This window comes from Daucus carota, chromosome 2 (genome assembly GCF_001625215.2).
Source record: "Daucus carota subsp. sativus chromosome 2, DH1 v3.0, whole genome shotgun sequence".
Lineage (NCBI taxonomy): Eukaryota > Viridiplantae > Streptophyta > Magnoliopsida > Apiales > Apiaceae > Daucus > Daucus carota.
This window is the reverse complement of record NC_030382.2, coordinates 39,899,173-39,913,336: the sequence shown is the minus strand read 5'-3', so window position 1 is coordinate 39,913,336 and position 14,164 is coordinate 39,899,173. Positions and strand designations below refer to the sequence as shown.

At 33.5% G+C, this 14,164-nt stretch overlaps 1 protein-coding gene across 1 annotated transcript; it reads left to right on the top strand.

The window, feature by feature from the left end:
* The first annotated feature begins 3,435 nt into the window (after positions 1–3,435).
* LOC108209853 (uncharacterized) lies at positions 3,436–14,022 on the top strand. Its single transcript, XM_017381004.2, has 9 exons — positions 3,436–3,733; positions 6,707–6,807; positions 6,915–7,275; positions 7,805–8,692; positions 9,585–9,642; positions 10,813–10,874; positions 10,959–11,065; positions 11,168–11,255; positions 13,089–14,022. The coding sequence occupies exons 1-9, from the start codon at positions 3,608–3,610 to the stop codon at positions 13,395–13,397; spliced, it is 2,100 nt and encodes a 699-aa protein (XP_017236493.1). The 5' UTR covers positions 3,436–3,607; the 3' UTR covers positions 13,398–14,022.
* Positions 14,023–14,164: the final 142 nt, after the last annotated feature.

The window sequence follows — 14,164 nt, the reverse complement described above, 5'->3', positions numbered from 1 at the left end:
GTGCTTTGACCGGGTAGTTAAAAATATTATTTTTTTTAAAATTTCTTTTTCTGAATAATAATATATAATCAAAATTTTTATTCAGAAAAAAAATTCAAAAAATAATATTTTTAACTACCCGGTCAAAGCACTTAAAAGTGTGTGCCAAAAGTCAAAGCGTCATATAAAAAAAAAAACAGAGGGAGTATGTAAAAAGCAGGGACATGAATGTAAAATGGTGCGTTTTTAATTACAGTTTAACTATTTCAATAAATTTTCTTAATACTTTTATTCATGGGAAATTGCTCAAAATACTATATTTTAAAAGTATTTTTAAAAATACTATCATCTTGAAACTTTTGATATATATATTTTTTAGTACAAATCAAGCACCTAAATACACAAAAATATAATAATAATTAAAAATAATAATAATTTACCTAATTATATTTTTATCGATAACACAACTTAATATATGTGTGTATTTATATTTCATATGATGTTAGTAATTATTGTTTTTTAAAAATTTACTTGGATGGATTATGAAATTGACTTTTGTATCATATGTGTTTGTTTTGTAATCTATCATTTCATACAAATCAATTTTCATTAACTCATTCGAATTAATGTTTCATAACTTTATTAGAGCAACTCCAAGGCATTAGACCTCTTAGGTAAAAGTGTTTATGTGGCACCTACATGTCATCTGTGTGGCACATTTTAGACAATAGGTAAAAGTTCTACACTCCAACCATTACCACTTAGCAAAAAAATATAGATAACTAAAATTGGGGTAGCTACATTTGTAAAACCTCTAATATAATTTTAGATAATATAATTATACATAACACCATTGGAGTGAATGTAGAATCTCTTAGCTATAGTTTTAGGTGATTATCTATATATCATATTAAAGCTACCAAATATACATAACACCCTTGGAGATGCTCTTAGACTGGTTTAGACCAACGATACGCACTTGCAGAATCTCCTCTCTTTACAAGCATGCCACACATTTGTGTTTAAGTAAAAAACAATAAGTGACATCATCCAAAAGCGTACAAATCTTCCAAACATTATCATTTGAAGAGTTAAAAGGAAGTTCTCGATAAAATTTTTGATGCCAACCAGATCAATCTCCACAACTAGTCTTCCTCACCTTGGTGGAACGCAAGTCAAGACCGTGTACACGGATCCCACATACAAATTTTCCTAATTCTAATGAAATAATTCTTCTCATGTTTTGTGGCAAAAAAAATTCTTCTCATGTTTTGAAATTGAGATATATAGTTAAATGTTGGTAATAAGTGAAGTATTTACGATTGTAGGAGTAATATATCATGTCTAGTTTATTTGTAATTATGATGCAGTGAATATATAGTATTATGTTTGAATCCATGTGCTGCTAAGTTTGCATTCCAGTTTGTAATATTACGTTACCACTATGTGAAAGATGCATTAGTTTAATCATGGTTCTTTTTGGAACGTGCTATTGTTTGTGCTCAGTCGTGAGAAAGAAAAAGATTTGTACAACTGTGATGTTGTCGGGATAATGATAATCGTTAATTAATATTCTTAATTTTATATGAACTTCTTTTATTCTTCAGTTTTTATTTTAATGAACAATATTAAACTACCATCAGTGCCGATGCAAGGTCCGCCTGATATGAAACTCGTATTACTTTCGTCGTACACAAATATGGTTGATAGAAACATGCTCGTCAGAAGTATTGTATGAACATGGAGGGAATATATACAACGCAATCAAGAAAATCATAATTTAGAAAATTATATATAGTTATTCTCTTGGAGACACCGTGGGACTTTAGTCATACACCTTTCTATAAACATTCCTAAACCTCTAAAATTAATATTTTCTTTACTGCAAGGAATCAAATATGCATAGTAATCAAGGATCGATCAAAGCGTTTTCTAAAAAATCTAATGCCTTGAAAACTGCTACTTGGGAGTGATTGAATTCAGTGGCGGACCCAGAAATTTTAGCGAGTGGGTGCCTTATATAAATGTTAACGAAGGAAAGAAGGAGATTTAGAACACTGAGAGGCAGGAAGGCAGTTAACGTTTTCTTTTTCACTTTTATTTCTGTGTTATGAACCTTGTTGGCAGTTAACGTTTTCTTTTTCACTTTTATTTCTGTGTTATGAACCTTGTGCCTGCTGTAAGATTGTTTTATATGGACTCTATTTTAGTTTATCAGGCTTTACCTAATAGGCTAGTAGTGGGTTCATGTGAATAATCCAATGGTTTTCGTTAAAATCTTTACTATATATAATACACTTTGGAGCAGCCAAGTGGGTCCTTGGCACCCAGTACCAAGGCTGTAGGTCCGCCCATGATTGAATTGCACTCTTTATATAATGTAAATTTTATGATGTGAGGAATAAAAAACATTTTAGAGTTCAAATAAATCATGCCCTATTAAAAATAAGAAAGAATATGTCATGCGAGTATTTGTGCAAAGAGGCTAAACTCGAACATAAGACATTAAAATTCTTCAAAAAGATAATTAACAGATGACTTGAAGGAGTCTTCTATTAAATACACGTCTGGACGATAGATCATAGATGTCAGCATCATTCATGCGCTAATTCAAGACATGAAAGAAATCACAATAATCATCTCGATTTTTCTCAACATACTCTTTAGCCGTGGCTGTGACGCCGTTTACAAAATCAAAACTGTTTTCCTTTAAAAGCAATAGTCTCTCTATATTCATATCATAATTTCTCCCCTTTCTCTTATCTTCCTCACCTGCTCTTTAGGAAACGGAGTTCTTTCCATATTATACTGCATATTCTCATCTTTAATATTAAATTTGTTTAATTTACGATCAATAAATATATAATATCAGTTAATAATTTTAAATACTAATCATTTTTTATTTATTCGATCGATTCTCTGATTATTGTGTTTTAAATAATGCATGATGTAAGAAGATAAATCATATCGCACTCACATGCATCAGTGTTAATTAATGTTTGTTGGTTTATAAAACTTTCCCCTGATTTAAAAGTTGAACTTTATGTAAATACTGTTTTTGTGTTGGGTTTGAAAAAACATTATTAAATGCATCATCTAATTGAAAGGAAAACAAAATTATCTAGTCTTTTGTATGTTTATTAAAAGATTTGAGTAAACAATAATATAATATATTTTGTCTCAAAATTCAAAGAAATCGAACCAGTTTTCTTAATTTTTTAATAGTTAAATTTCACATTTTCTAATTATATGGTGATTCTTAGGATATACATTAAGTACTAAAATAAAAATTTGATTATATTATTTTGTTAAATAAACATAAAACGATTTTTTACACATGTAACTAAAACCATTATTTTTTTTGACGAAACTAAAACCATTATTAATCGCAATAAAATGACAAAAATGAAAAAAAAACACAGCAATAAATAAACCGAGGAGCCAATTGGGTTAAATACACACGTATAAACCGACTTAGGGTTGCTTTTGCTTCCACCTGGTCAGTCCATATGGAAACGTAAAGCTCCCCTAAATCATCATCACCATCATCGTCGTCATCACAATATTAATACTAATATATACAAACCATCACGAAATCTAGTATCGAATTTAATTCAATCAGCGCGCGATGGATCAGAGCGATGATAAAACATTTAGGGTTAATTTCGGCGGCGATGGAGTGGCGAAGTTACGAGATCGAGTCCGGGATAAGCTCAAGGAGTTCATGGGAGATTACACTGACGACACTCTCGTTGTATGCTTCTATATCTCATGGCTTTGTTTTTACTGTTTGTTTGTTTGTTTGTTTAGTTAGTGATGTATGTATTGGTATTCGTGTGCGTAGTTTAGAATTTTCGATTGCGATTGCAATTAGAATGTGGATTTGGTTTAGGAGTTCTGCTTCTCTAGTTATGTTTTCACTGATTGGTTGGATAATTGGGAAGGCGGTTATTAGAATTAGGGTTATGTATTGTCGAGGTCGGGTTAAGAGTGTAAAATTTGGTACGATTGGGAAGTGGATTCTTAGACTTGAACTCGCGTTTATATTAGTTTTGTTTGCGTGGATACTAGTTAGAACGTGCTATTAGTTTTGTTTGCGTGGATACACGTGAGGTAGTTAGAACGTGCTATGTGATATGAGGATTTTTTAATATTTGTAACGGCTGGAGGGATATGTGCATGTGTGAATGTTCAAGTTGAACTACATTAATATAAGGCTACTGGTTGTTTCTGGCTACATTGGCATCATGACATGGAAGAAGATCACTAATAATTTCTCTTGGTAACTAATTTGCTAGATTATGCGATTTATCACGTGGTTCAACAGTCAGGTTTCCATAGTTTTTAGGAAAAGTATGCCCCTCAAATGAAATGCTAGAAGGCTAATGGCGATGAAATTAATATTACACTGTGTGAAAGCTGTTTTGTCTCTTACGTTGTTTTGATTTGTGCCATTGTTTTTCATGTTGTAAGAATTGAAGGTGGTTTTATTTATGGTTAATTTGATTATCCTTCTCACTAGGCAAGCTTGCATTAGTGAATTGGAGATTACCTTTTTAATCTACCAATCTGGTTCCTAACTCCTGTTGTAAACTTGTAACTATTTCATTTTGTACAACTGTGTTGCATACTATGCTTCTCTCAGTTCTATGATTAAGAGGAACACCAAATATTGGCTGTCTATAAGGGTGTGTCGAGCTGACCCAAAGGCTTGAGCTCGAATGAAAAGGTCGAGCTCGACGGAGCTAAGAATTTCAAGCTCGAGGCGCAGCTTGTCAGAAGTTTGAAATGCTTGAGTCTGGCTTACAAGCTTAAATCAGTTGTACGCTTGCACTTTATATTGACAAAAGCTCAAATATGATAAGTTTGGATTAAGCTTGAATCAGTTAACTATGCGAATATGTAATATCCTGAACAATAACAGAAAAATATATGAGTGATGTATATCTCATATCAAGTCCTCTATCATGTTACAATACAACAGCTAGTTGTTACTCCCTCTATCCCATCTTAAATGAGCCACTACTTTTTGCACATGTTTCAAGATACATAGGAGAGGTAATTAAAATACGTATTTGAATTTTTATTTTTACAGAATTAAAAATTAAAAATATATTAAATCAATATGCAAAATAAAAAATATATTAGTTGTGCATTGAGATGCATGAAAAAGCATGTTGCTCATATATTTTGGGACGGGGGATTATTAATCTTTCTTGTTACAATCAGTTGACATTTAGTCTATTTATTGGTGGTTCCTGGTAACTACATAGATCCTTAGATGAGATGGAGATAGTAGAAAGGTTTAGGAAACAGAGTAAGTGAGTAAACAAGGCAATATGAACCTATCTTCCCTTTAATACTCGGCCGTGTGGAAGAATGGGAGCAAAGAAGAAAATAGAAGTGCAAATAAGTAACGTGGAATGTGCAAAGAGCTCAAATCATTAAAAATTAATTACCATTGAGTTAATATTAATTAATAATCCATACATATCATGTCATTTTGGTAAATCTAAGCTTAATTTATCATGAATTTACCTTCTCATTGCAATTTTTGTTAGTGATTAATTATGTTTGGATCTGCTTCGTCACTATAATAATAGTCGAAACCTCATTAATTATATAAGTATTGACTTGGTTAGGGCTGAGCATTCGGTCGGTTCGGTTCAAAACCGAACCGAATAAACCGAAAACCGAATTAAGTGTTTTTTCAAAACCGAACCGAACCAAACTCTCATTCTAAACCGAACCGAACCAACCGAATTATTTCGGTTCGGTTTCGGTTTTTAAAACCGAAATTTTTAAAAACCATGTTCAAGCATTAGTAGTTACAATATATCCTGAATATGCTCAGATGGCCAGATCCATTTAACAAATCCACCACAGGATATTGGCACCTTGACCCAAAGTTAAAGCATCTGGCGCAGAAAATTTACTTGGAGCTGGAGTGTTCCAATTGACAGCAGATCCATTAAGACATTAGTACCACTTTTCTGAGCCTAGTTTATACATAAAATTTGGTGGATGGCTAAGAGATCAGTAGAGAAGACATACCAAATCCTCCAGAACTAGCTTGTTGCTAGTTCGTGTTGAGTACGGTTAGAGATAGAGCCAGAAACGAGCCGTGCTTGCTGAACCAAGTCAGTTTAGAACTTTTAATTCTAAGGTTAATGGGCTATCTATAAATAATATGTATAAAATATATTTATTTTATATGAAATAAAAAAAAGTTCGGTTATTTCGGTTTAAACCGAAATATTATAACCAAAACCGAACCAAACCGAAATTAATTTCGGTCCAAACCGAAAAACCGAACTAACCGAAATTTTGAAAAAAATGAAACCAAACCGAACCGAAATTATACGGTTCGGTTCGGTTTTTCGGTTTCGGTTTGGTTTTGCTCACCCCTAGACTTGGTATACATAGATATATGAATTGTGTTGGACAATGCTTGGCTTACATTCGGTAAAACTTAGGAGACTAAGGGAAACATAAGCTAACTAAACTTGCAAGGACAATTATGAACTAATTAATTAGATTCAGTATTAGCTATACTGTTCACCTGAATTAAGTTTAAGATATTTTTTTATGTCTTCTTAATTTGTTTATCTAGTAGTTGTAGTTACAGTAATAACGGAATTAGTTGGACTTCCAATATTGATTTTGTTGTGTTAGCTAGAAATATTCTCCTTCTTGCTTTTATTAATTATGGGCATTTGTTTTGCAGGAATATGTCATCGTCTTGCTTAAGAATGGCCGGCGTAAAGTGGAAGCAAAAAATGAATTGAATGTCTTTCTGGGTGATGATAGTGACTCTTTCGTTTCCTGGTAATCGAACTATTTACAAACGTGATATTTTGGTTACAATTATATTTCTATTATTTTTACTAAAAAAAAGAATTATCATATGTTTACCACTTACAATTTTGTTACAGGTTGTGGGATCATCTAGGAAAACATATAGATCTTTATGTGCAACCCAAGGAAGCTTTGCCTAGTGAGGTTGTGAAAACAAAATCCACATTCAAAGAGCAGTCTCAAAATATCGACAGTCACCACATGGACACTGTACATGAAAGAGAAAAACCCAATGAATTGTCAAGAAGTAGACATGGCAGGGGATGGAAAGGCTTGGTAAAGGATGCTGTTGAGCCCCCTCCACTTCGTAGTGTGGTGACTGCAAATATTCATGATAATGAAGATGCTCATATGATTAATCATATGGAACGATCATCCCCTCCAAGGCCAATTACACAGAGAAAAAGGCGACGTCCTGATGAAAAGCTCCATGTAAAGGTTAATTTCCTATATTTTATGAGATAATTTTTCTCTACACGTTTCTATTTGTTTCATCACTTTACTTATATGATTGGGACTTGCGCTTTCTGAAAGCATTTTTTTTAAGGAAATCTTTTAATGAAATGATAGGTGAAGAATGGTTCTTCAGGAAACTGTTTCACACGATACATATCATTTGTAGCCTAGATAGAAGAAAAAATTGCTAACTATTTTTTGTAATTTCGATATCAGAACTGAACAATGTCCGGTCTTCATAGTTTGCAATCTATCCACTTAATAATATAATCCTCGACAACTAAGTTCCAATAAAATTACTTCTTAAGTCTATAGGATGTAGACATGATTAAATGCAGTTATTAAATTGTGAATTATAGTACCATCTGTCTCGGTTAAAGATTATAATTTATTGAGAATCATTGTGTAGTTGGGCATTACTATCGAACTTATACAACTGTCTTTGTAATTAATTCATGTGAGAATTCTTCTTTTGACTTCTGTTAACTCATATACTCTGTACTTGGGACAGAAAGAAGATGTTTCTAAAACATTAATCAATGCCCCTAGGAGGCTGCTGCAATCTGCAGTGAGAGATGCTCTTGGCTCCCCAAGGTCAGGTAGATTGAGTAAGGAGCCTTCATTTAAACGGCTACGATCTGTGGTTTCTACTTCTGTTGGGGAGTCATCACTTGAAGATCGTACTCTAAGCATCCCTTCCGCTGCAAGAGTGCCTGATGCCACCATGACAGTTGCTATCAAAGCTGTAGCTGAAGCTGCCAAAGATGTAGCCAAAGTCAGGTCCTCAGGAAATGTATTTGATCGCCTAGGTCGTGCTGTAGATGTTTTTGACACCCATGCCCATATGACAGAGTCTAGAGAAGTTCCTGCTGAAGCTGATGAAGAATTTGCACGTTTTGACTATTATCCAGAGGAAAATCAATTAACTCATCTTCAGAGCAGCGATTTTGATGAACACTATTCTAAGAGGAGGACTGTGTTGGAAAGTTACCCCCAAGATACTTCTGATTATGTGTCTGATAATGAACTGTATGGGGGTCGCCAAATTAATGGTACAGATGTTTCTCATTCTGTCACATCTGTTGGAAATAGAAATGATGATTCACTGATGGTCCAGTATAGTGGAATTGGTAAGGCTGATCAAAGCACCTTTAGACTACGGAAGGATCAGTATCAGTCAGGCGCTGATAATAATTCTACAGTAAATATATCTGTGAACGTAAATACCTGGAAACCACCTCAGTATAGGGGGGCATCGCCACTAAGTCAAAGGAAAATTGTTCAGAGGAATGATGCAGGAGCTGACAAATTAAGTTCCCAGCTGATAAATGCAGGAGTTGACAAATTAAGTTCCCAGCCGATAAGGAACAACAATCCTGTTACAGTTGGTAATGGCAATGTAAGATCTCTTTTTAATACTTTTAAGTGCTCTGTTTCTAGTCTAATTGCTTATTCACTGTAGCTTCTGGCTTTCCAAAAGTTATTTGTCTAGTGATTGGCCTTTAGGTTCAAATCTAAAACTGAGCTTCTTAATACGTCAGAAGTCAGTATGAAAATGATATATGATATATGCAAATGCAGTTACAAATGTACCTGATACAACTTTATTAATTGTACACACACACAAAGAGAGCGGTGTATGCATGTTGTCTTCCATAACAAGATGGATATATACTCTATCTGTGTATTTTCTTATAACAAAGTACAAGAAACAGGATTTGTCAGAAATTCTATCTTTAATTTCATACTTTAGTCAGTAAATCATATTTTTAAGAAATTCTAGTTTTAGTTTCGTACTTTAGTCAGTAATGGAATCATATTTTTTTAAAGCTTATGACGCTCCTCATGATAATTCAATCCTGTTTATATGAATAAATATGGAATTGCTTTTTTTTGAAGATAGTTCAGAATGTGTTGCAGTCAGTATAAACCTTATGACACTCCTTGTGGTATTCAATGCTGTTCATTTGAATAAATATAATGAATTTTTCGAAGATAGTTTAAAATCTGTTGCAGTCTGTAGAATTCTTTTTGTGTATATCAAATTTCCATTGCGATTTTGCACTAAAATTCATCAGATCTACTTACTTGCCAAACATGCTCTAGAGATTTGTTGAATTGGTAGCAATATTAGTTAGCAATATTAGTGACGTATTACTTTTGAATGAGTATGAGCAGAATCAGATTTTATGAAGCTGAAGTCGAAAATTTTGGCAGGGGTTATGTGTGTCTATTGTGCTTGCATATGCACATTCTGATATCCGTATCCTCTTCTTATTTATTCTTTGCAGGCAATACCTGCTGGTGATGATCAGAGGGAATCTCAAAAGGAACTTTTATCCACTATGGGTGAGTAATTCACTTTTGGTTTAGCTTTAAAATTTAATTGTTTTGATATTATTTAGTGAAAGTTAAAACACCCATATTATCTGATAAATGATAACTTCAATGGAGGTTTTTTAGTTTTGTATCTAGATGTTTCCGGAAGTACTTTTAAATATGGGAAAAAAATTAATGAAATTGGATATGTTAACGGATGGGACACAAATACAGATGATTCCATTCTTAAGAGATTGCAAGCTATTAACACTGGTCTGTTGGGATTCGGAATTTTTTGTGGTTTTACCCGTAATTTTAATTTTGAAGGTCTAAATATTAGTTTTGGAAGATATGGACTTTTTTAAATTAAAAGCTTCTGGGTTATAGACTGTGTAAAGTCAATAGTGATAAATAAATATGATCTAGAGATTAATTAGTAATTTGTGCTCATGATAATGATCTCTATGAAGGTAAATTCTCTGTTGAGATATTTGGTGTCATAATGTAGAGAGACATGAAGGATGTCTATCTCATCTATATATTCATGGCTACATGGCTATACTTATATTCATGGCTTGGTGTGTGTGTGTATGTGTGTGTGTGTGTGTGCATGCTATGTAAAATGGAAAACAGAACTTTGGCATTTACCGCCTACTGCTTACTGTCAGATTTAGTAAATTTTCTTTGACTTGCCTAAACATGTTAAGCTTCTGGGTTATAGACGGTGTAAATAGTCAATAGTGATAAATAAATATGATCTAGAGATTAATTAGTAATTTGTGCACATGATAATGATCTCTATGAAGGTAAATTCTCTGTTGAGATATGTGGTTTCATAATGCAGAGAGACATGAAGGATGTCCATCTCATCTATATATTCATGGCTACATGGCTATACTTATATTCATGGCTTGGCTTGTGTGTGTGTGTGTGTGCATGCTATGTAAAATGGAAAACAGAACTTAGGCATTTACCGCCTACTGCTTACTTTCGGATTTAGTAAATTTTCTTTGACTAGCCTAAACATGTTAAGTCTGATTGAGGACAATTTTTTCTGGTGCAAAATTGTTCTATTACATAGCTTTTTTTTTTTTGACAAATTGATAGTGTTCCCTGTTTGGCTTAGTTAGGCAGTTTGGACATTCAATACTCTTAAAATATTATATCTTTTCTTAAGATTATTTGAATGGTTTTGTGCAGGGACATATGCTGCTGGTCTTCCTGCTGAAGATGCAGATTCACGGACAATATTCATTAGCAATGTACTGACATTCTACGATCTTTAAACTTGGCCTATAGTATATATTGTTCTCCATTCATCCTGACGCAGTTTGCTATCTATTTAGGTTCATTTTGCTGCTACCAAGGATAGTCTTTCTCGACACTTTAACAAGTTTGGGGATGTTTTAAAAGTGATCATTGTTGCAGATATAGCGACTGGGCAACCGAAAGGGTTAGTTTTCATCATGCAATAAATGGGTTCTTTTCCAAGTTTAACGTATTCGGAAGTTTGTATGAATATAGAAGTTTATACTAAATTGTTGTGCTTGATCAGGTCAGCTTATGTAGAATTTACGAGCAGTGAAGCGGCGAAACATGCATTGTCACTTAATGGCACCTCCTTCATGTCACGTATTCTCAAGGTATATAAAAAGGATGTCTGTATTGCAAATACAAAAACCAGGCTAATGTTTAAAGTTATATGCATGCCTGCAAGGTGCAAATATTAAGTCACTTTGGTTGCTTTTGAAATTTGATACTGTCATATTTATTGTTCAATAGCAGGCCTAATCATCCTGCTTCTACTTATCTTATGGGTTCATTTTGTATCAAATAAGTATAAGTTCTTTCGAGGTTTGCAAAGTTTAACTTTGACTTTGTACTACTACCCTTGTGCACTAGAGATAATCTCTTAAGTTCTCCATTGTTGCATGTCTGAACACTTTGTGCGTGCAAGTGTTTACCTGATTAAATTGGTATGTATATAATTTTTGGGGTTTTATGGTATTGGATTTAGTTGATTGTATGGTATAGACCTTACTAATTTTTTACCATTAATTGAAATATCAAATGATATACCTTTAACAACATTATAAAGATTTTGTGTATAGTGTATACTAGGAATTATATCTGCCAACTTCATTAACTTACAACCTGCTCTCTAGTTTTAATTGAGTAAAGAAGCGGATGAAGACAAAGTAAGATAACATAATTTGCACTTAGGTTTGTGCTCCTAATATCTTTTAGGGAGGTGAGAGGAAGCAAATTAGACTTACTTTCATCATAAAATTTACACCCCAAAAGTGGGATTTAAGGGAATGCAAGGAAGTGAGAGAAGTTATTAAAAACTAATATTACAACTATACCCTTAAAGGATGAAAAGGATAAAATTGTAATTCAATACTTAATAGTTTGCTTTTCTTCGAACTCGGGAGCATGGATGAAAGTAGTTTAATATAAACTTGGGTTCAACTAAATTTTGTTTCTCTGCAGTTTTTTTTTCTCTGCTTTCCTCTCTAAATAAACTCCGTATGTAGAGCCTGAATATGTTCGTGTAAATTATATTGTGGTGATGCATAATAGTTGATAATAGTATAAAGAGATGCTGCCAGTAAGAGCAAGTCCAATGGTTTTGCTAAAATAGATGGAGCTATTGCTATGATTTAGCACCAAAAAGTGATTTTTGATGCTAAACTAACATGTCTCTAATGGTTGGTGTTATATCTTGTTCCAAATTTAACTCATTCTCCTAGTACCCCACTACTTTAAGTACAAAATTGATTTTTCAACTTAACTTTACACCAAGGACCCCACTATTATCACTTTTTGGTGTGTTGGCAATTATAGCTCCATCTATATTTTGTTCTAAATTTGGAACAAATCATAGCATTGTTCTGTTTTATCACAAGATATAGAACACCGTTGGAGTGGTGTTTTTTAGTTTTTGTTCTATGATATAGCTATAGAACAAGATAGAGCACACCCTTGGACTTGCTTTAAGTTATTTTACATATCGGGTAGGCCTCTTTTGGTTTAGCAATGATTTGCATCCTGGGAAAAGATGGATGAGTAATATAAGTTTATAAGATAGAAAATTAATATTAAAAAAAAAACTTGCTTGATCTTTTAAGATAAAGTACAAGGTTGTATGGTTTTGGTAAAGTTTCTCATCTATGTTTGATGCAGAGTACAAGGAATCACATGTCATGATTGGTTTCTTATATAATGAAAGAATTATTGACACTTGAGGCCAGAATAGAATCATGAAATCATGGGAGTATGCTAATACTGAGTATATGAAACTATGTTTTACATTCGAGCCTGATGTCTGTATGATACGCTTGAGCTGACCGATGTCCTTATACTGTATGATAAGAGTGATGATTTTGAACTCATAGAATCACCCCTACTCTAGTATAGATTAGCATTTATAATTTTCTTTATTTATGAATTACTAAGTAGGTTTGTAATTTCAGGTTGTAATGAAAAGCGCTGCTCCTCCAGAACCTGCACCGGTTATGACATGGCCTCGAGTTTCTCGAGGTTCCATGTTTGCTGCATCTAGGTTTGGTAGAGTTCCCTTCCCTAGAGGAACCCCTAGCTCGTTCCGGGCCCGTCTCCCAGTTAAAGCTGGTGCGCGGAGTTTCCAGTGGAAGCGGGGTGCTCAAACCATATCTGATACGTCCGGTGTTTCTGACAACAGCATTCCATCTCTTAGTGCCCCCAGAAGTTTAACTTATATTCGACCAGAAGCCAAGGCAAGTGCAAACTCTAGCACTGTATGAATTATCGTATGAATGCCAATTTTCAAGTTTCAACCTTCTGTGGAGATCATGGAAGTTAATAGCAAAGACACATTAGTTACTTTGTGCGGTTGGACCTTTATTATAAGAAGATGCGTACTGTGGATCAAGGAAATTTACAGCATTGCTGCTTTTTGTCTCCCTCTGTATCAAAGGGTTGAAGCATATAATGCTCGGCAGTTTAGGAGGAAAGCAAAGTGGTAGTCTAGGAGACTTCTTATGTGATAAATGGACCACTCAAGTTAAATGACCAAAATATATTAGCGCAGCTTGCTTTCGCATTATATTAATTCAATTATGTTGGACAAAGAGGGCTGCCGTAATGGATATTATTATGTGATGATGATATATTTCTTCCTCGAAATCCGCGGAGATATTTACCCTCTGCCAAAATAATACGCGGCTGCTGTTTATTCTCACGTAGAGCTCCTTTTGTTTGATTTAGACTAGTTATTGGCATGTAAAATTTCTCGTTTTGAATCTTCTTTTTCCTTAGCACTGAGTGTATGTATAGAGCATGCCATAGAATTTTGGCTGTGGCCCTTTAATTTCAAAAACACTTGTATTTTTTCGTTGGTTATAATTTCTGACAGGTAAAATTTGTTGACCCCTATTTCTCAAACATTTAGCAATCCTTCGAAATAATGTGTTATATATTCATAAATTAGATATTTGACTATAAATAAAATACTATTTGACTGTCTTATATTCTGATCAATACATGGAAAATATTAAAAGAAAAATCAACA

Bases quoted from the DNA above. Each gene is read 5' to 3' on its own strand.
- LOC108209853 (XM_017381004.2), top strand. From the start codon at position 3,608: ATGGATCAGAGCGATGATAAAACATTTAGGGTTAATTTCGGCGGCGAT. The intron at 9,643-10,812 runs GTGAGTAATTCA...GGTTTTGTGCAG, and splicing joins GGAACTTTTATCCACTATGG to GGACATATGCTGCTGGTCTT. The intron at 11,256-13,088 runs GTATATAAAAAG...TTGTAATTTCAG, and splicing joins TCATGTCACGTATTCTCAAG to GTTGTAATGAAAAGCGCTGC.